At 32.9% G+C, this 22,157-nt stretch overlaps 2 protein-coding genes across 3 annotated transcripts; one reads left to right on the forward strand and one right to left on the reverse strand.

The window, feature by feature from the left end:
- The first annotated feature begins 1,222 nt into the window (after positions 1-1,222).
- LOC101506914 (probable methyltransferase PMT15) lies at positions 1,223-9,876 on the forward strand. The gene is made up of 6 exons (XM_004510802.4): positions 1,223-2,143; positions 3,375-3,585; positions 4,034-4,334; positions 4,884-5,276; positions 8,764-8,841; positions 9,524-9,876. The coding sequence occupies exons 1-6, from the start codon at positions 1,418-1,420 to the stop codon at positions 9,747-9,749; spliced, it is 1,935 nt and encodes a 644-aa protein (XP_004510859.1). The 5' UTR covers positions 1,223-1,417; the 3' UTR covers positions 9,750-9,876.
- Positions 9,877-10,482: 606 nt separating this feature from the next.
- On the reverse strand, positions 10,483-17,213 carry LOC101507241 (plant UBX domain-containing protein 8). 2 transcript variants are annotated; one of them, XM_073363335.1, is made up of 10 exons: positions 16,892-17,213; positions 15,914-15,975; positions 15,085-15,553; positions 14,908-14,994; positions 14,712-14,822; positions 13,219-13,428; positions 13,022-13,141; positions 12,167-12,310; positions 11,614-11,670; positions 10,483-10,806 (listed from the first exon to the last, which is right to left on the reverse strand). In XM_073363335.1, exons 1-10 carry the CDS (start codon positions 16,973-16,975, stop codon positions 10,699-10,701), a joined length of 1,452 nt encoding a protein of 483 aa, XP_073219436.1. In that variant the 5' UTR covers positions 16,976-17,213; the 3' UTR covers positions 10,483-10,698. The 2 variants fall into 2 exon arrangements, with proteins under 2 accessions (XP_073219436.1, XP_004510860.1); XM_004510803.4 differs by having other exon boundaries at positions 15,085-15,595; positions 16,892-17,212.
- Positions 17,214-22,157: the final 4,944 nt, after the last annotated feature.

Below are 22,157 nucleotides of genomic sequence, written 5' to 3' on the forward strand. Positions count from 1 at the left end.
AGACACATATCATCGGGAGAATATCGATTGATGATGTGTTGAAAGACTGAAGAGAGGATATCTTATGTTTTGCTAGGAAGGAATTTTCTATGGATTCTATCTTGTAAGAATTGAAGGGTGTCTTCATCTTGAAGATGCGTGTTCATATTTCTATCAAAGATTGTTTTAAGATTTTTGGTTTAAGAGCATTTAGGAAAGAATGAATTGGTGTACTTGTTGTAACAATTGTCGACGGATTTTATAAATGTTCAAATTGAAATATAAAGGAATAAACTTTCATTATTAGATTTAGAACTAAATGTGCTCTGCATGCGACAACGGAGTAAAGGAACCAACGTAGATAGTTGTTTGTTTTTCTCTTTTCTTTAACTCATTTAATTTATGTAATTTCGTTCTTGATCGATTTTGATATACTGGAGTTCATAAACGAAAATTTTGTTTTGTGTGATAGAAAGATTAAGAACATTGAAAATTCTATTTTGGATCAATTTCATGTTTTGAATTTAGATAAAATTTTGTTTTGAATCATCGTCAACAATTATGATTTAATTCTAAAAAGAAGTTTCTATTTTTCTGCATTTCTATCTTTTTGCAATCATTAAGTGTTTTAGTAATCTTCACCAAATACTCATAAAAATAAAAAAAATAAAAAATAAAAAACAAAGTAATCTTCACCAATTTGATTTAATAAAAAATATTTTCAAGTCATTCAATTTTATACTATTTCTTGTATAAATTTTACCATTATTCATTTGTGTTATTTCATTGTAATACTATAAGTGTTAAAAACATGTTACCCTGAAAAAGGATGAGGCTATTCAACCCCTTTTAGAGTCCATTAGTCATATCAAGTAACAAATATAACATATAATGAAAATGCTCCTCTAAAATAGAAAATAGAAGTTCGTGGCACTTTCATCTATATAGTTGAAACAATGGCCTCAGATTTATGTCAACTCAACAAGTTTAATTTTAAATGATACATATTCTTTGTTCTTTATATTTTTTATGGAATAAATCATTTATGTCACTTTTTCAATTCCAAAAATAAATAAAAAATCATAAACTTCTATTTTCCTAAAACAACATCGATTTTAGTTGAAATTTTAAACAGTTTTCAAATAACACTCACTAAGGTGGATAATAAATGGTCACCATAGAATTTGACATAAAGTTATATGTCCTTATTAAAGTCATGTGCTAAAACTTAAAAAGAGGGTCACCCTATTTTAGAATAATTTAGTTAAAGACAAAGCAAGATGATAAAAAGAGTACATGAGGTAGGGAGGAGAAGATAATTGCTTTTTGCAGCTGTCTATTTATTCGAACTCCAACCACTACTGACACTCAATCTTCAAAGTCTTCTTCAACTTCAACACTCTATCACTCTATGTGAAGAAAAGAACAACAAAGAACAATGGTTAACATGAATATGAATATTAACTTTGCAACTTTACTTCACAATTTTAAATCCAAAAAGTCAAACATATTGTTGACCAATCTTTACTTTCTCATTTTCGCAACTTTTCTTTGCACCTTCTTTTATCTTCTTGGTCTATGGCACCATTACCCTTCCACCACAGTCATCTCCGCCACCGGATATTCCACCGCCTCCGTCGCCGGAGCCACCACCCTATGCTTTCACCGCAACAACACCACCACAGCCGAATCTTCATCCGACAAGATCGACTTCGCCGCCGGTCACTACCTCCATGAATCACCTCCGACGGAGGCGCGTGGACCTCACTTCCCACCCTGCGATCCTTCCCTGTATGAGTACACTCCCTGCGAGGATTCTACGAGGTCGTCGAAGTTCTCAAGAAACAGACAGGTGTATCGAGAGAGACACTGTCCGGCGCCGAAGGAGATTCTCCGGTGTAGAATTCCGGCGCCGTTAGGATACCGGTTACCGTTACGGTGGCCAGAGAGTCGTGACTCGACGTGGTATGCGAACGTGCCGCATAAAGAATTAAGTGTAGAAAAGAAAAAACAGAACTGGATCCGGTTAGAAGGGAACCGGTTTAAGTTCCCGGGTGGTGGGACCACGTTTCGACGTGGCGCAAGTGCGTACATTGATGATATTGGAAAGTTGATTAATCTCAAGGATGGGTCTATCAGAACCGCTGTCGACACTGGTTGTGGGGTACGTATGTTTATTATTATTGAACCTTTTTTCCGGTTTAGTTTTATCTCAAACCGGTTTTTTGTCTTGCATTTGCGATTTCCCTGTTTAGTTGTTTCTAACGGCCAATGTCTTGCAGTTTTTCCATTGGGTAAATTTTCGGATTCTTCAAATTGACGCAATAAAAACAAATAATGATTGTTGGAAATTAATACAAATTATAATAATTTTGTGTTTTTTTATAGCGGATGTTGAAGGTCGGTTTTTTTGAAAAAAGCTTAAGGTGATCCCAGTTTCAAATAAAATTATTTGACACGCATACAAAATACATATTATATTATATAGTAATTTTTTTTTTCTTTTTTAAAATTTGTGTGCAGTATCTAAAGAGTAAAGAGTATGTCTAATTAGTATTGTGACCACATAAAGTTAGTTTTGTGCATAGTATTTTAATATCAACAAAAATAAACTTTTTTTTTTTAATATTATTTAATTTCTATGATCATATAAGACTCACTCACCCTCAGTTCAAATTCAACAATTTATTATTTTCTTGCGTAATATTATTTTTTATTAAAAATATTCAAATTAATAATAATTGATATATATTAATTAAATATATCAAATTTTGTTAATTTAATTATCTTTTATAAAAATAAAATAATATAGTATAATTTGTAAGCATGAACCTTTTTGCCTCAATGATTGATTATATCTTTTCCTTTTATAAAACTCAATGACTGAATTAGGTAGACTTGCATTATTATACTACCAAACTTGTTTTTGATTAATTTTCCAGCAGCAATGGTATGTACTTTGTTAGTTTGTAAATTTTTTGTTGTTGTAGAATAAGTTTAAAGCATAATAATAATAATAATAATAATAATAATAATAATAATAATAATAATAATAAAATAATATAAACAATGCATTATTAAAATCATTTGAAATTGGACATTTTCTATTGCATATTTCTTTTTGAGATGTCAAATATTTTCAATGAATCTATGTGCTCTTTATTTTATTTTATTTGGATAGAATCCATGTGCTCTTTATTACATCTAGTAACATCTTGTATTAAAAAGAAATGTATTTACTTATTAACATCACGGGAACAACACCAGGGCACGAGAATTAGTACGTAGCATGTGCTTGTCCAATTAACAAAATAATATTAAAATATTACTAAAATAGAGGCTCATTTATTTTGTATTATGACAAATTTATTTATTACTTGTATGGCACTTTTCAGGTTGCAAGTTGGGGAGGTTATCTTTTGTCACGTAACATATTAACAGTGTCATTTGCACCAAGAGATACACATGAAGCTCAGGTTCAATTTGCTCTTGAACGAGGTGTTCCTGCATTGATTGGAATTATTGCATCAATAAGGCTACCTTACCCCTCAAGAGCCTTTGATATGGCTCATTGCTCAAGGTGCCTCATTCCATGGGCCAACTATGGTACATCCACCCATAACTATTTTATATTAACAAACAAGTTTTGCACGAACACATTCAATCATATTCTACTATTTTATAATTAAAACGGTAAAAACACATTACATAAAGAGGATTAGTGACACACTTTTTCAATAATATTCAGCTTTATTATTAGTTGAATTTCATGTTGTCTGCCACTCAACCAAACATTTCTAAGAGTGTTGGAAAGAAAATGTTTGAAAATGTATTGCTAGATCTATTTGCATAGTTCTATCTCGAGACTTATATAAAAAAAAATAAGTTTATAAAAGTTGATGTATTTAGTTCAAATTTTAGAATAAATATATTCATTTGTATTAACTCAATTTTCTCTTATATATAAGAACGGAGATAGTAATTAAATTCTACTGGTTAACCATACTCAAAATTTTAAGCATCTAATTTGTGTCTTTGCAATGATGATTGGCAGATGGACTATACTTGACTGAAGTTGATAGAGTACTACGTCCTGGAGGATATTGGATTCTGTCAGGACCACCAATAAACTGGCAGAAACATTGGAAAGGATGGGAAAGGACTAAAGAGAGTCTTAATGATGAACAGGAAGGAATTGAGAATGTAGCAAAAAGTCTATGCTGGAAAAAATTGATACAAAAAGATGATCTTGCAATATGGCAGAAGCCAACCAATCATGCTCATTGCAAAATCAAAATAAAGATGTTCAAGAGTAGACCCTTCTGTGATGAGGCACAGGATCCAGACATGGCTTGGTAACAACACATTTGTTTTTCTGTTTTAATATTCAGTTAGTGAAATCAATGGCATGACAATCAGTTTCAGTTTTAACATTTTGTATGAGGTAAAATTGATTCCATAGAGGTAAAAATGACTTTGACATCGTCGATTAAAAATAATGTTTCCTTAAGAATTGATTCTAATTTGAAACTAGAATTTAGCGTGTTTAGTTCTATAGTGATTAAAATTGACTTTGAATAAATTGATTCTGAAAAATTGATTTTAGTTAAAAGTTAGTTGAATGCAAATGGATTTATATTTGGATATATTCAAATTAAAGTGAGATGAACAATAAAGATAGGGTTAAAATCACATTTGGAGTCAAAAGCTACAAATCCTGACTTCAAGTTAAAATCAATTATGGAGGCAAAATATCACTTGAACATGTCAAAATCAATTTTTCACCTTTAGAGTTGGTTTTAACTCCTCCAAAAGTGAAACGGAACATGTACTTGGAGTTTTTACATTAAACTCATACACATTTTGAATAAAATTGTTTATTACATCAAGTTTTTTTAATGCAGGTACACTAAACTAGATACATGCTTGACACCACTTCCAGAGGTAAACAACATCAAAGAAGTTGCTGGTGGGGAATTGTCAAAGTGGCCAAAGAGACTAACTTCAATTCCTCCAAGGATTAGTAGTGAAAGTTTGAAAGGAATAACTGCAGAGATGTTCATAGAAAATACTGAGTTATGGAAAAAGAGAGTGGCACACTACAAGACCCTGGATCATCAGCTAGCAGAGAGTGGAAGATATAGAAATCTGCTTGATATGAATTCTTACTTGGGTGGCTTTGCAGCTGCACTAATTGATGATCCTGTGTGGGTCATGAATGTTGTCCCAGTTGAGGCTGAAATCAACACCCTTGGTGTCATATATGAACGTGGATTGATTGGAACCTATCAAAATTGGTATGCTTTTCTTCTATTTCTCTTTGAATTTGAGTTAGATCGGACTCAATCCTACGTGTTAACAATGAAAAGAGGAAGAAAGAGGAAGAAGAGAAAACAACCACTCTAGGGTTTCATATCATATAATAAACCAAAACTGAAGTTAATAGGGTTACATTGAGTATATATATAAGAAAATAGAATTGTCTAGAATTGTCTAAAATACCCTTACTACTAATATATAATAATATTATCTAACATCTCCCCTCAAACTCACGATGCATTAACATGGAGCATCGAGAGTTTGTCAACTAAAAAAAAACGAAAAACGTTTAATGGAATGCATCTTTGTGAACAAATCAGCAATCTGTAAAGAAGAAGAGACAAACGGTAGAGTAATGATTCTATGCTGAAGATGATGACGAGAGGGGTAACGAGGAGGATCAACAATCGCAGGAGGTGGTTGGACAACCGGGGGGGAACAAGAGGGATGTCACCAAAGAAGAAGCAACAATCAAAGAGAAGAACCAAGCCAACAAAGAAAAATCAAACCGAAAAAGGAGCGATCAAAAAAAGGAGCAACAACTATACCAAAATCAACAGATAGAAACAACCAAAGAAGTAGCACCACGAAACCAAATCCAAACAAACCAAGGAGCAACAACCATATCAAAATCAACAGATAGGAACCACCAAAGAAGTAGCACCACGAAACCAAATCCAAACAAACCAATGAGCAACAACCATATCAAAATCAACAGATAGGAACCACCAAAGAAGTGGCACCACGAAACCAAATCCAAAAAAACCAAACCAAATAGAACCAAACAAAACTAAATCATATCAAACCAAACTAAACAAAGAGAGAAGCAACAAAGCAAATCACTAGAGAGATTAGCAATCAAACAGAAGAAGCAACAGACAGAGCGACAACACAGAAGATCAAATTTTCAGCCTCATCCAAGTATCCAACCCTTCCTAGAAGGTCAATCATACAACCATAATGCTCAATCTGAGGCACAATTCCAAATCTCTCCATTTCTTTGAAGCATCTTCTTCCTTCCTCTACCAAACCACAATGGTTGCAAGCAGATAACACACTAGTCATTGTTATCTCATTCGGTTCAAATCCTTCCCGTAACATTACTGCGAATACTTCTAACGCTTCCTTCGCACAACCATTGACACAATAACCATTTATCAAAGCATTCCACGACGATGTATCTTTTTCATTCATCTCCTCAAAAAGCAATTTAGCTTTTCCAATTTCCCCATATTTTGCATACATATCAACCAAAGCATACACATGAACATCTTCATCAAGTCGGTTCCTTTGCACAAACCCATGAATCCAAACACCCAAATCCAAAGAACTCAAATCAGCAACAGCAGGAAGAACACTCACAACCGTCACTTTATTCATTTCCACATCCAAATGTCCCCTCATTTCCCAAAACAACTTCAACGCATCGTGCGGTCGTCTATTCTCACAATATCCCTTAATCATCGCATTCCAACTAAGCACATTATTGACATGCATACAATCAAACATAAACTTAGCCGCCACAATATCATCATCTTCACAATAACCATGAATCATACTAGTCCAAGAAATAACATTCTTATCCTTCATCTTATCAAACAAATCCCTCGCCAAATCCATACACCCCATTTTCACATACCCATCAATCATAACATTAGAAGCAGCAATATCTCTATCAGGCATAACATCAAAAAGCTTCCTGGCCTCACTCATATCCCCACACCTAGCAAACCCAACAATAACAGCAGTCCAAGAAACCAAACTTCTCACAAACATTTCAACCAAAGAAGTCCCAACATACAAATTAACACAAAACCCATTTTTCAAAACAACACAATGAACCTCCAAACCTTCTCTCAAATCCATACAAATAATGAGACAAACACAATCACTGAGACAAAATAAATTAGGGATAACCTGGTGCTGTGCGAGCATGATTTCTCCCCCTACAGACGTCTTTTTACCGATCCGACCGTTGAAGACGAAGACCTGAATGTTGTGAACCTTCTGTCCAAAAATCAGCCAAATCCAACGGTTAACGAATGCGCAATCTATGTTTTTGTGAGACTGATTTAACAAAATCGGGAACAAGGTTACTCTTCTCTTTTCTCTTTTGGTGGTTGCCTTTTCTATCAAAATAGTCTCTCTCTTCTCTACGGTAGATCCCAGGATGATAATTCTCAATCATCTCTTCATAACGATCAATCAAAATCCCCCAATAACCATGCAAATAATAATGATTCTCAAAGTAAACTTTACCACCCATTGTTCTTTTTAGCTCGGTTGGTTAGAGCGTCAAACCCTAATGGCTTGTGGAAAGGTTTATAGAACCCTAATAATTTTTTTTTTTTTTATTGATCTACTAAAAATAAACGAAAAGCTACAAAGAAAGGGTAAAGCAGAATTGGGACACGGAAAATCTCACTGAATATTGGAATGTTAGAAAAGATAAACTATAATTATATTCCCTAATTGTTGGGAACTCGACAGCGGAATAGAGGCGGGATCGTTCAATGAGGATCGAAATAGGCTCTAGATACCATGTTAACAATGAAAAGAGGAAGAAAGAGGAAGAAGAGAAAACAACCACTCTAGGGTTTCATATCATATAATAAACCAAAACTGAAGTTAATAGGGTTACATTGAGTATATATATAAGAAAATAGAATTGTCTAGAATTGTCTAAAATACCCTTACTACTAATATATAATAATATTATCTAACACTACGAAAACGATTTGTACTTGAAGAGCGGAGTGATAAAGAGGTTGAGGGTTTAATCCTCACTCCCAACATAATACTAACATTAGTTATTTCAAAAAAAAAATTCAACTTATAAAGTAAGAGATATTTTTCACTTATAAACAGATTTTCAAGTCATAACTCATCTAATGTGTGGCTCTTCACCACACCTCCTCACATTTAAGATTGGATATTTATTCCATAACATAAGTGGTCTGATAGCAGACCGCGCAATAGATTTTAAATAGACTTTGATACCATCTTAAATAACTAAATTCTATAAAATTAACTTATAAAGTGAGAGACATCTTTCAATTATAAACATATTTTCAGACAATATTTCATATCAGATGTCTCAACAATTTTGCTGGATAAAGTTGAGTGATTTATTGAATAACAAGCAATATTGATAGATGAGTTAAAACATAAAAGTAGCTTTTTATTATTCTAAATAGTTTATAAGTACAACACAAGTTGATTATTTAAAACTTGTTATATAGTCATGGACCTACCACTAATAGCAGCTTTATAAAAAAGAATGGTTCAATTAATGTCATATTATCTGATAGATAAAAAGTTTCTATCATTATTTCTGTTCTTTGATACTGTTTCACGGTTACTATTATCCAATATTGTATCATGAAAAGTAAAATTTAAGCCAAACATTTGTCTAGTCTAAGCATGTGTTAAAAATCATTGCTTACTATTTTTGTCTTCTCTCAGGTGTGAAGCTATGTCCACTTACCCACGAACTTATGACTTTTTACATGGTGATTCAGTTTTTAGCCTCTACCAGAACAGGTAAATGATAGTAATCAATTAGATGTAATGATCAAATCTTTAGAACTAAGTTTTCTAGTACTAATCAATACTCCATCTGAAAGAAAACATAAACAAAATTAATAATTAAAAAATTAATATATCTGATTATAAATTTAGTTTATATATATTAATTTTTTAACTAATATTTTTATTTATATTTCAATTCGACGGAAAAAATATGATACAAAATATTACTTTTCATTTAACGTTTTAAAGAGTTTATTTGTACTTATCTAATAATGTAAGGATTTGTATACGTGTTTTATAGAGCTTATAAGCCCTTTTTTGTTTACTATAACAAGTTCTTCAAAATAACTTATTAAAACAATTCAGAATTTACATCGCAACAATTTAACCTCATTCTCTTAGAAATAACTTGTACAAAAATATACAATATTTATATGATAAATACTTAATTAAGATTTTTACTCAAATACACCCTTAATTTTTTAGAATAGTACCAAACAAAAAAGACCAATTTCCTAACAAATCGCAAAACTTTGAGGTAATGTCATTTTGGTTAGCTAAAAAATTCCACGAACAGCTTCTCCAGTTTCAGCAGTCAACTTTAAAAATTTGCATCCATCTTAATTCAATATTATAGTATAACATTAATCAAGATTGTTAAAGCTTTGTAATTTATCAAATTAATGTGTCACAGATGTAGTATGGAGAACATTCTTCTAGAGATGGATCGGATTTTGCGGCCACAAGGTAGCATAATTTTGCGCGATGATGTGGATGTGTTGACAAAGGTGAAGAGCATTGCAGATGAAATGCAGTGGGATGCCAGAATTACAGACCATGAATATGGACCTTATCAAAGAGAAAAGATACTAGTAGCAGTCAAGCAATACTGGACAGCTCCACAAACAGAACAAAACTAACACAGCAAGTGCTAATTTGTTTATATTTTTGTCCAAATTTTCATAGGAATTCAATTCTTGCAACAAACCCCAATTTTTGTAGTTGGTGCTTATAACTTATAAGTTAAATTTTCACGGCTTATTAACATTTTGAGGCTTTAAAATTTTGGTTTAATATTAAAGGAAAGTTTGTAAATTAATTGAACATGAATTAATCAACACCAAATATTAACTGTACGTATGTAATATCTCTCCAAGTTATCTCAGTATAAACACTTCTGAAAGTTTGCATCTCTCTAATGGTTGTGTGCCTTTAGCTCAGTTTTCTGGTACGGTCATATTTTCAGAAACTCTTTCACTGTACTATGTGTTGTCTGTACCTGAATTTCAGTAAAACCTCATCTGTATACACAAGCTGTCATCCCCTGGATTTTCCACTGATTTTTAACACCAAATATTGTATGATTTAGCTAACCTCGTCAAGATGTGCGTTTAGCTAAGCCTTATCAAAAATGGGTGCTCTTAAATGCTTCTTGGGCCTGGAGGTTTCACATTCTTACCTTTGCATCATGATATATCAATGAAAATAAGCATTAGCCATTTTCAATTCTTGGTTTTCTGGCTGTCAACAGTTTTTTTATTCAGCTCAGCAATTGAGTCAGTTCATGGCTGCTCCACCTTTTGATTTGGCAATTCAGTCGATTTTTGTGATGAATGGTGCACAAAGAAATTAGAAAATAAGAATGGTCAAGCATTTTTAACCAACAGCCAATTCTTTCATACCCTGATGTAATAACTCGCAAGAGATCTGTACAGACAAAAGGATAACAATAGTTCTCAGTTGTGCTCAACAAATATCATCCATCTCAAAGACAATGTTTATGTTTATCCCTAGAAAAGTCAAGTAAGCACCCTGATAATTTTGTGGGCTCTAATGAAGGACCAGGATACTTAATGGAAAATAGGTAAACTAAATCAACTCCAGAAATAAAGCCTCATTCTTGTTGCTAAGGCCTACTTCAGTCAGAGTAGCCGAGCTATCATTAATACTGTATGCTCGCCGCGGGTATGACTTTACCTGTTCAAATATCCAAGCAGTGATAGTTGATCAAATATGCATCTCAATCACCAAAGCTAACAAGATATTAACAACATGAAAGGCTTTTCAAAAAACAAAAAACCATGATAGAAGTCTCTGTATATCAATATGATTCATAGATAAGTGACATCTATGAATTTATCAATGACAGGACAATATTGTTCAAGTTACCATTGGTAGAGATCTTCTTTAAGGTACAAAGTATTATTTGAACCAAATTTAAAGGTATAACTTCCAAATATTGCTTATCAATCTTCTATTACATGTGATTCAATATATTATAATCTGCCAACTTAGATTTTCCATACTTTTCATACACTTTTTTAACTCGTTATTATATTATATCTCACTGGTGCAACTAAATTTCATCCGCGCATTGCATGGTTCAGCATCTAGTTTTCTACAAATTGTGACATCCTTAAAAATGGTAATACAAGCATAATCTAATTAATTTGAGAAAATACGAGATATATTTTCAGTCTAAACCAGTTTTACACGGACATCCAATGAGAATCTTGTATTCCACAAAATCACTAAGGATATTTTGAAATTGCAGGTGTGACATGAAAAAATGGTGGTTTCTCATTGGATGACAATGTAAAACTGTTTTGCATTGTCAGTGTATGACTATTAAACTCAATTATGTATGAAAATTGACCACTGGACAACAGATTATGCCACCACTGAACAACACCTTTAGCAACAAAATTGTCAGAAACCATGTCACAGTAAAATAACATAAATGTTTGGTCCATAAATCAATTGAATATGATAAGAAACACTCACAACTCGATAGGTGCCAGGCTTCACTGCTCCATAAATGTCTATGAAATCAAAAAGAAGCTAGAAACAAGGCAGCAAAATATCAAAGTGTTAGCAATAACAAGTATCTGAACTTCCACAGTAGTGTAAAATAGACAAAGTTGCCTACTTCAGAACTTCATACATATGCTATCATAAATTAAGGGAGAGATAGAGAATATTTGTTTTCAATTTCCGTCCTATTACAGCTTCATGTATTACGGTCCCAGCTGAAGAAAGCACTAGTGGCTTATCTAGTTTCTGGTTTTCAACCTTAAGGACAAGGTTGAACTTTAAAGGGGTTGGTAGGAGCACAGACGTATAATTGCTTGGAAGAATACAAGGAAGACAACATCGTTAGTTAAGACAACCAATTAGTCAGTGGAGATACTGGATTAGTTAGACAAATAAATATGGGGAAGTAAGGGTAGGGGAATTATATTTTGACAGAACCTATCAAGTGTTAAGTAGTGAAAGAAGAAACCCTTGGAGGAGATCTTGTCAACTTTATAACCTTCAATTCTAACACTATCTTTACCTGAAGCTTGTCAGTTTTGAGGAAGCGACGTTCACAACGACCACCGTCTGGCATTCGAACAACAATAGTAATTGCTTTTTCATCACCTAACGGTGGTTCATTTGAAAGCATAATATTTTTTGTATCAAGTATTTTCTCCAATTCCTGCAAAGAGGTAAACACAATTCAGTACTGTTCTAAAACCAATGGAAATGAAATTCTCTTGTCGAAGCAATACAAAAAAGCCATAAGAATAATGTACCATACAAAGGACATGACTCAGGCAAATTCTGTCTTAACACATATTTTATAGCCTCACATTAAAATTTGAATTGTCACATTCTTGTATAACACGAGAGTTGGTAACATGACTACCAAGTGAAAGAAGCATGTTCAAAAGGCAAAGACCATTTTTGGAGATGTCTGTGCTTCATTTAAAAAATCCACTCATGCAAAACACAGATGGAATAAACAATCAATATAAAACAATATGCTCTACACCAACACTTCAATATGAACATTCATTAATTGCCACAAAGAAGTCAGACATGCAGGTCCTATCCCAGAGGTGTTACATGGAAAGAACGAATTTGAATAATTCTGTTAAAGCTTTCAGCATTTCATGCCTTCGTTCTCTCTCATCCAGCAACTGGAAAAGGTGAGAGTTGCTAATTTAACCATTCATCTTGCATGGATGCTGAAATTAAAAGTCATTTTTATTTTGCAACGGAGTGAAGATTAAAAGTTACACATAGGTCACATGATTTTAACTTCTATACTTGATCATACATGGATGACCCAAGGATCAACAAACAAACAAAATCATAGCTCAACTAACTGCAGGAAAAATTAAGTTAAAAACATCAACTATATTACCGTTCTTTCAAGCATCTGTCTGTGTGATTCTTCTTCCTTTGAGGAATGGGTTTCAGCTTTGTTGAGAGAATTCAATTCTTTTTGTTTATCAACTAGTAGTGATGCTATATAGTCAGCATCCTGCATAAAAAATGTTGACGTGTTGCTATCCTTTCAAGGACATCGATCATACGACCATTACAAGAAAGAATCTAAACCTGTTGTTGTCTTAGCAACCGAGTCTCAGCTAATAATTGAGATGCTGAACTGGATGAACACTGCATCTTGGGATCCGCATTTTTATCTGAATGACGTTCCAGGTCAGGCAAAGATGAAAATTTGTGAGCACTTTGATTGGGAGTTTCACCAAAAAGTGCAGTTTCAATCAGCAATGCTTCATTGAGCTCATCATAAGAAATACCACCCCACTACATACAAATCATCAGCATAACCATCAGTATTAGATATGAAGGTTCGCAATGCATTACATATCTTTGGGTTTCCAATGGCGCTTTGTCAGGCATAATCATGTTTTCATGTACTTGATGATGACCACCAGCACTGTGGTTCAACGGATTACCAATGACTGGTTGTGCAACATCTGGAGCTACATTTCGATTGGATGATGTTTCTAATTTTGCTTAGAAAAAATATATTTATCAAAAGAAGGCAATGCATATTGATTTTATTTATTTAGATTGGATAGTCTAAATACACAATTTCTCCCATTAAACAGCTTAATGAAGTGCTTTACTTTTAAAGGCAAATTATTATTAACAAACTCTAATTCAAGCACAAGACATGCAAATATTAGAGCAGAAATATTACATATTTGCAATGCAATGCATGATTTGCAGGTAACATGTGCCAACTTAAGTTAATACATTTGAATTTTGATTGATATATCAGAAATTTTAGTTATTTCAAATTTACAAAATTAGTTTCGGCTAACTAAGACAGTCCATAACCTGAAATGGCTCAATAGAATTTGCTATGTAGTTTAGTGAACATGGGTTAGGAATGGCATGGGTAGAAGTAGGAAAATAAAGTTTGCAACCAGAATATATAGCTCCACGGGATTTTAAGCAACACTAGAAATATGTGGGTGAATACGGAATTGACTGTACCAAAAAAAAAATCAAGTTTTGTGAACTATTGAATGACCATGGCAGCATGAATCCTCAATATAGAATCATCCAATACATGCATTGCAATAGGATAGAACTCTAATTCACTGAATAGGATATGAAGGTATTAAATTAAACTCGGAGGAAGGATCCACTGCAACTGTATGGAACAGTAATGTAATAACATTGAATGAAACAACTAGCCTTCTTGAAGCAGTAGAGAAAATATAAAAGGAAATGATACTCTCCTAAGAGTATACCCCACTACTGAGATGATGAGAATCACTCTCAATGCTCAGTCCCAATGTTTCTCACTACACTCTCATAATTCCCCCCAATTCATCTACTACTGCAATGATTGTCACATTTTTCTTCTCCAATCCCCTACTGCCAGCTGTCCTTTCTGTTATGCCTACCCACTCCTTGCCTTCATTTCCCTCCTTCTCATTCTCCTGGCTTTGAAGGCCTATGTCTCGAGGCCCATTTCTCTTATAAACATATTTTATGGTTCTAACACGATGCCCATGCTTTAACACCCATGCGTGTGTAGATGAAAAGTTGCATCAAGTTTATGAAATACTGACCTCTAATCTGCTTCTGCTAGAGTTGGTTTTCTCTCCCTCGGCTAACAAATCACGAACTTCCTTTTCCTCTTTCACTTGACGCTCGCGTATTGCCTCCTCTTGCTCTGCAGTCTTAATTCCCACAATTCGAACAAAGAATCAGAAACATTGGGACAGTGATAATTGAGTAATTGGAATAAAAAGAAAATTCCAAAACCTGTAATGACAATGAAATGACACGAGCTAAATCATCATCATCTTCTCGGTTAAAATGACTCTGAGGAAGCCCTTCATCAGATGAATGCTGAAATAACATTTTAGAGGAGAAAACTTTAGTAAGCATAAAGAAATAGAAGCAAAAACAATATGGTTAAGCTTTATGCTATGAGTATACATTTGGAGCATTCCGTGAAGAACCTTCTCTGCTCTCCTTCTTTGAGGCTTCTATAGCAGCTTGAATCATTGCCTCCTCTGCATCTTGATCATGAACACGTGAAGCATTTGACTGAGCTAAAGGGTAGTTATTCTGATAATCATCTGCCCCATAATATCCTCGACCGTGAGATGATAAATTTCCATTAATATCTGCACCTGCATAGCTCAATCCCGATTGATAAGGTGACACAAGTGCACTATTGGTACCTGTAGGAACTTCCACCGCCTCTCCTTGAGGGGAACTACGTGGTGGTGCACTACTTGAAAACGTAGTAGAACCCAACCCATTACATAGATCTCTAAGTTCTCTCCTATAATTTGAGTCAAGTAGTAGTGAAAGTCTAAACCTTCTAGCAGCATTGAACAAAGGCCAAATTCCACGCGACCCACCGCGGTTTTGGTTGTTTTGATTATTTGCTTCGGAGTAACTATATTGTGGGGTTGCAGCAGCAGCAAGATTTTGGTCCTGACTAGATAATTTAGTCACGAGAAAAAAAAAGAGGAAAAAAAAACAATTCAACCTCTTATGTCTAGTAAGATTCCAAGTTCTAATAAAGGCATTAATAAATTATGACTAAACTTCAGATTGAAGGTGTGTTTGAGCCTAACATGAGTCAACGTCAGACATGTGTTGGTGGACATATGTGGTTACAGGTTACGTGTAATTACTTTCATTTCCTCAAATTATTATTGGTGTTGACATGTGTGTACTTCATAGTAGTTAATAAAATATGAGATGATATGAAAGGAAATAAAATAAAATGTTTTTGTGAACTGCATTGCCATACATGTGCATGTGTCCTTCGATAAAATGTGCATTCACGGCTTCGTTGAGATTGCCGCCATATTCCTGCAGTCAAAAGTTTTAAAAAAAATATAAATTGTTAATTAGTTCTCTCTTTTTAATTCTTGTTTCTTCAAAATCAACTTTTAAAAGAAACAAACAAAATAACATATAGGAATAAACAAATGTAGTTATAGTAATAAATTAGTAATCTACCATAATATAAAGCAACTATAAAATGAACTATTTTAGTCGGACATTTTTCTTTACAAATTTATCCTTAAAACACAATCTAATTCAAATTTAAATATAAATCTTTAACGTTAATTAAACTAAACTCCAAAAACAACCAACAATTTTGATAGGACTTTTTATCTGTATGAATTTTTCTTTAACCACACAATTCTTTTCTAGATTTAAATTTTATTCAAAAAACATACAATGTGGCTATTAAAGCTGAAGTTTAGACAAGTTAAATTAACATAGATATTATATATATATACCAAAATTTTACCCAATAGTTGAGTTAGTTTTCCACTGACTCATCCCGTCATTATTTATTCATCTTAAAGAATGACTAAATCAATAACACTGGTACATTTTTCTATACAATTTAGTTCTCAAGAATTATATAAATTATTTACATAATTAAAAATCATAATAAATCAAAAGAGATAAAAAATGCAAAACGTAAAAGTTTTGTGACGTTAATTATATACTCGGAACAAACAAATAGATTCATTAAAGTCTCGTCATACAACTATTGGTCAATTAAATTGATTTGAAAGTAGCAGCGCATATCATTTTTGTCAAATAAAAAAAAAATCAATAAATTAGCATATAACAGAACAGTAGCGTTAGTTCCATCTTTTGGCTTGTAAAAATGCGACTAGAAAAAGTAAGGTAGCGACAGTTTTGATCTAAAGATCGTGAAATTGGTGGGCGTTGTGTGTGAGAGATGAAAGATGAGAAATGAGATGACCTCTAATTTCTGGAGAGCAACGAACTCCGGTGCTCCGGTGATTCGCATGAAGGTTGCGACGGCTTCCGGTGTGGGCGTGGCCATTGCGCACGGAATCTGGAATAGTTGAAAGCTTGTGTTTGTTTGTGAGAGGAAAGATGAAAAGATGGAGTGTGTAGGAAGAGCGCGTAGGAGAGTGAAGTGTATAGAGTTGTTATGGGAATGCGCGCCACGTTTATTCAACTTTTATTTGATTTTCTTGGATGGACTCGTGTTGACAAACACACCATCCCACCGTATGGAGTTCGCATCTTTTCTGTTTTTCAGAAGAAAGATATAAAAAATATGAAGGATGTAACCACTCATTTAATTATGGATCGATAAATATTATTAACTTTATTTTTTATAATGAGTTTTTTATTTTTAACGGTGTTAAATTTTAAATTATTTTATATTTTCAATGTATAATCATTAAAGAGCAAGACACGTAGAAAAAGAGTAATTCACTTTGTTGATTTTTCTCTAAGATGCTCTCAAATTCATTCTTTAAATTATTAATATTTTAATCTTTTTGAATCCTAAATCTTTTTACTTTTAAAAACAAAAATGAACCCTAAATTTCTCAAACACAAATTCATTCCTATTAAGAAAAAAAAAAAAAATGAATTTGTTGTGAGTGGATGTAGTGTTTCCTCTTAAAACTAAAGTTAGTAAACCTACTACGAGTGCATCTAATGCAACTAGAAAAGAAGAAAAATGGATTACAAAGATTATACTAAAATTTAAAGGAGTTGTTAGTTGATCTTTGAATACTAAGATTTTTCTCACTTTGATGGTTTTTATTTTGTTGATTTTTATGTTGTATTTGAGTTGTAAGTTGTGAGGATATTACACAACAATTAATTTTTTTTAATAGATGCAGTGTCGGTAATCATAGTTACCCTTTGGTTCATCAGATTTATGGAGTGTCATCGTGAATTTTCCTTCTATAATATGAAGTATGTACATAAGAAATCAACTTAAGTTGTAGATTCTTTACTAAGTTTTAGTTGTCTCTTTCTAAGAATAGTAACAGTTTTATATTTACATGCATTCTCATCTAATGATTTGTTAGCATATTTGAGAAGTATTTTTTTTTCTTATAGATGTGTAGTTTTTTTTTATCTTTTCTTGAGGTTTGCTCCTTATTTTCCACACAAACAAGTTATACAATTTTGTTTGTGGCCAGATTATAGTCTTGTGTTCATTCTAATAAGGAGCAATTTGTTAGAATTCATGTACATGTAAGGATTAAATTGAGAGTAAGTGGTCAAATTCGTTGACCATTTTCGCCGACCATTTTCATCACCAAATTGTTGTGGTTATAAATTTAGAATATATTCAATTTTTAAGAAATATTTATGAATTGGATATCAATTTATTTATTTAAACAAAAATGATAATGAGCTCCAACAAGTAATGATAAATTATTTGTTGATATACTTTGCCCAATTTTCAGTCTTAGTTTTTTATAATACAAAGACTTTGTTAGAATCCAAGTAAATGGAAGAGCTAAATTGAAGATTAACAACAGAGAACTATTTTGAAATATTAATAGAATCATGGACATGTTTGAGAGTGTCCTACAAAGACAAAGGTAATGACTAATTTTGTGATTTACTCTAAAGAAAAAGGGTGAACGAGAGTATCTTCCAATAACTAATTTTGTATTTTACTTCACACACAAAAAAGGGTGAAGACTCTCGTTACTTATAATTTTGTTGGCTAGAGAAGCTAACATCCAACCATTCAGCGTCATGACATTATTTCATATTTAATTATTTTAAATTTTGAAATAGTTTTAATCTCTTGAAAAATAATTTTTTTGTTTTTGTTTCAGTAATTATACATTTTTTACTTTTAATCCTTGGTATTTTGTTTTTAGTTATTGCAAATATAAATTTTTTACTGTTAATCCCAATAAATATTCATTTTATTCTTTATTTGGAGGAACTGAAATCGACTATTTCGCATATTATAGAGACCAATTCAAATATAAATAAACTTTACAGAGGCTAAAAATAAAATATCAATGACCAAAAAAAAAAGAAAAATATTTGACGATACTAAAAACAAAACAAAACAAAAAATACAGGGATAAAACCAAAGCAATATATTTGCAAGAATTAAATACAAATTTAAATTAAATTTATTCTTTCTATTATTATTATTATTATTATTATTATTATTATTATTATTATTATTATTATTATTATTATTTTCATTTGTGGTAGGTATCACACCCCCTTTATAAAGGAAAGTTATCTACTACCACCACATTGTCATTACTTAACAGCTATATTAAGCCTATATCGGATTAGTAGTGTTGTATGTGAGAAACGAGGGTATAAGTTACACTCAGGCATTGATAGACCATTTAACACCTTAGTCTTAATTGAGAGACGAGACTATTGTTGTTTCAATATACCAACAAATTTCACATTGCTTGAAAGTTTAATCACATTTCTTAGTTATATTTGTACCTAGTCAAAGTTAGTCAGTTAGGTTATTAATCATTTCCTAATTATTCTCTTAGGAAGTTAAGTTTGATAGCTCCTATATAAATTAGGAAATCTTTATTGTAAATACCAATTAATTCTTTCATAACAATAACAATTAATATGAGGTATATTCAGCATATTCTCTTTCCAATTATCACAAGATAACATGGTATCAGTGTAAATTCTTTATGCGCTTCCTCTCTTTACCTTTACATTTACTTTCCCTCATACTTCTCCTTCACCATCTTCAAATGGCAGATGAACATGAGGCTTCTTCCTCTGATTCAGAAATTTCCCCTTCTTTGTCTTCATCCAAAGACTCATTATTAAATCCAAGAAGCCCTTATTTTTTGCATCCCGGCGAGAACCTCGGCGCAACTTTGGTTTCGGTTATTTTAAATGACAACAATTATCACACATGGAGCAAATTGATGCGTCGTGCTCTTTCATTCAAGAACAAAATTCAGTTTATCAATGGTACCTTGCTTCAGCCTTTACCCACGAATCCAGATTTTGAGGTTTGGGAAAGATGCAACAATATGGTCATTTCTTGGATAACAAAAACCCTATCTCCCCGTATATCGCAAAGTACCATCTGCATTGATTCAGCATCAGAGTTATGGGCTGATCTCCGTGATCGTTTCACTCAAGGAAATCATTTTTCGATTTTCCGATCTCCTCCGTGATCTCCATTCAATCAAGCAAGGTGAACGTTCTTTGTCTAGCTATTTCACCGATTTGAAGATTCTTTGAGATGAATTGGAGGATCTTCGCCCAACACCATCATGTGCATGCCCTATTCCTTGTTCTTGCAAGCTTAGCACAACAGTTCGTGATTTCAAGCATCAAGAATATATCTCTTGTTTTCTAAAAGGTTTGAATGAAAATTACAATAACGTTCGCACACACATTTTATTTATGGATCTTTTACCTTCAATTAGCAAAGTGTATTCTCTTGTTGTGCAACAAGACCTTGTTCTCAATTCAACCCACAAACCACCTGATACTTCTGTTGCTTTTAATATCAATGCTCCCAACAATTCCAATCAAGGTCGTCGGCAATCCTATCATGGTCGTGGTCGTGGCCGTGGCCAGCCTCGTCCTTCCATGTTTTGTACTCATTGCCATAAAAATAATCATACCGTAGACACATGTTATTTCAAACATGGCTTTCCACTGGGTTATCGTAAAAGCCAATTTGCAAATTTGTCTTCAACAAATGATTCCAAGAATTCTTCTCTCTCCCAGCCTCCACAGCAGCCCGATTCCAACAATCATCTTAGCAAAGAAGATTATCAGATTTTGATTAATCTATTACATCATTCTAAATCGGATGCTGCAACCAAGAATTCTGTTCCAGATCAATCCAATCACATAGTATCAAGTATTTCCAATACAGGTTTCGTTTCTAATCCTCTTTCTCTATGGATTATGGATTCGGGGGCCTCCGATCATGCTTGTCCCTTTATTAAATGTTTTTCTTCAATTAAACAAATTGAACCCGTTTCTATTATATTTCCAAATGGTTCGTCTATTCTTGCACATTTTTCAGGATATGTTTACTTTACTTCTAATCTTTACTTGCAAAATATGTTGTTTATTCCTCAGTTCAATTTCAGTTTAATATCTATTTCAAAACTCACGAATGATTTGAATTGCAAACTCTTATTTTCTAAGAACTTTTGTACAATTCAAGATTTGCATACCCAGAAGACGATTGGGCATGTGGAGCATCGTAATAGTCTTTATATTCTTGATCATATTCCTGCCTCTGCTATAGTTTTGCCTACTGAATCTGATCCTATTTCTAATGACCATTGTACTGCCTTTGTTAATGCTACCTTACCACATAAATTTGATGTTTGGCATTTTAGATTAGGTCATCCATCAATAACTGTGTTACAACAAATGTGTAAACAATTTCCTTACATTTCAGTTAATAAAAATCTGATTTGTGACTCTTGTCATTTGGGAAAAATGTCTAAACTCCCCTTTCCCCTTAGTGAAAGTGTTTCTTTACATATTTTTGATCTTATACATGTTGATATTTGGGGTCCTATTAGTGTCCCTTCTTTTGATGGTTATCAATATTTTCTAACTATTGTTGATGATTATTCACGATTTACTTGGTTATTTTTAATGCATGCTAAATCTGAAACTCGTATGCTCCTTCAAAACTTTGTTTCCTTTGTTTCAACACAATTCAATACAAAAGTGAAGACAATCCGCACTGATAATGGGATTGAATTCAATATGCCTCCATTTTATTCTAGTTTGGGCATATTGCATCAAACCTCTTGTGTTGAGATACCCCAACAAAACTCAATTGTTGAAAGGAAACATCGTCATCTTCTTAATGTGACTAGATCACTTCTTTTCCACTCTAAACTACCCAAGAATTTTTGGTCTTTTGCTATTAATCATGATGTTTTTCTTATTAATAGGTTAACTACCCCTGTTTTACATAATAAGACCCCTTTTGAAATGTTATATAAACAATCCCCTACCTTTATGGATTTGAAGGTTTTTGGTTGTCTTGCTTATGCTTCCATTTTGCTTCACCATAGAACTAAACTCGATCCAAGGGCCACCAAGTGCATTTTCCTTGGTTTTAAAAAAGGAACTAAAGGTTATTTGTTGTTTGATTTACATACTCATGCCACCTTTGTTTCTAGGAATATTGTTTTTTATGAACATGTTTTTCCATATGCTAATCCTAATTCTACTTCCTTACATATTAGTGATGA

This window comes from Cicer arietinum, chromosome 7, assembly GCF_000331145.2.
Source record: "Cicer arietinum cultivar CDC Frontier isolate Library 1 chromosome 7, Cicar.CDCFrontier_v2.0, whole genome shotgun sequence".
Classification (NCBI taxonomy): domain Eukaryota; kingdom Viridiplantae; phylum Streptophyta; class Magnoliopsida; order Fabales; family Fabaceae; genus Cicer; species Cicer arietinum.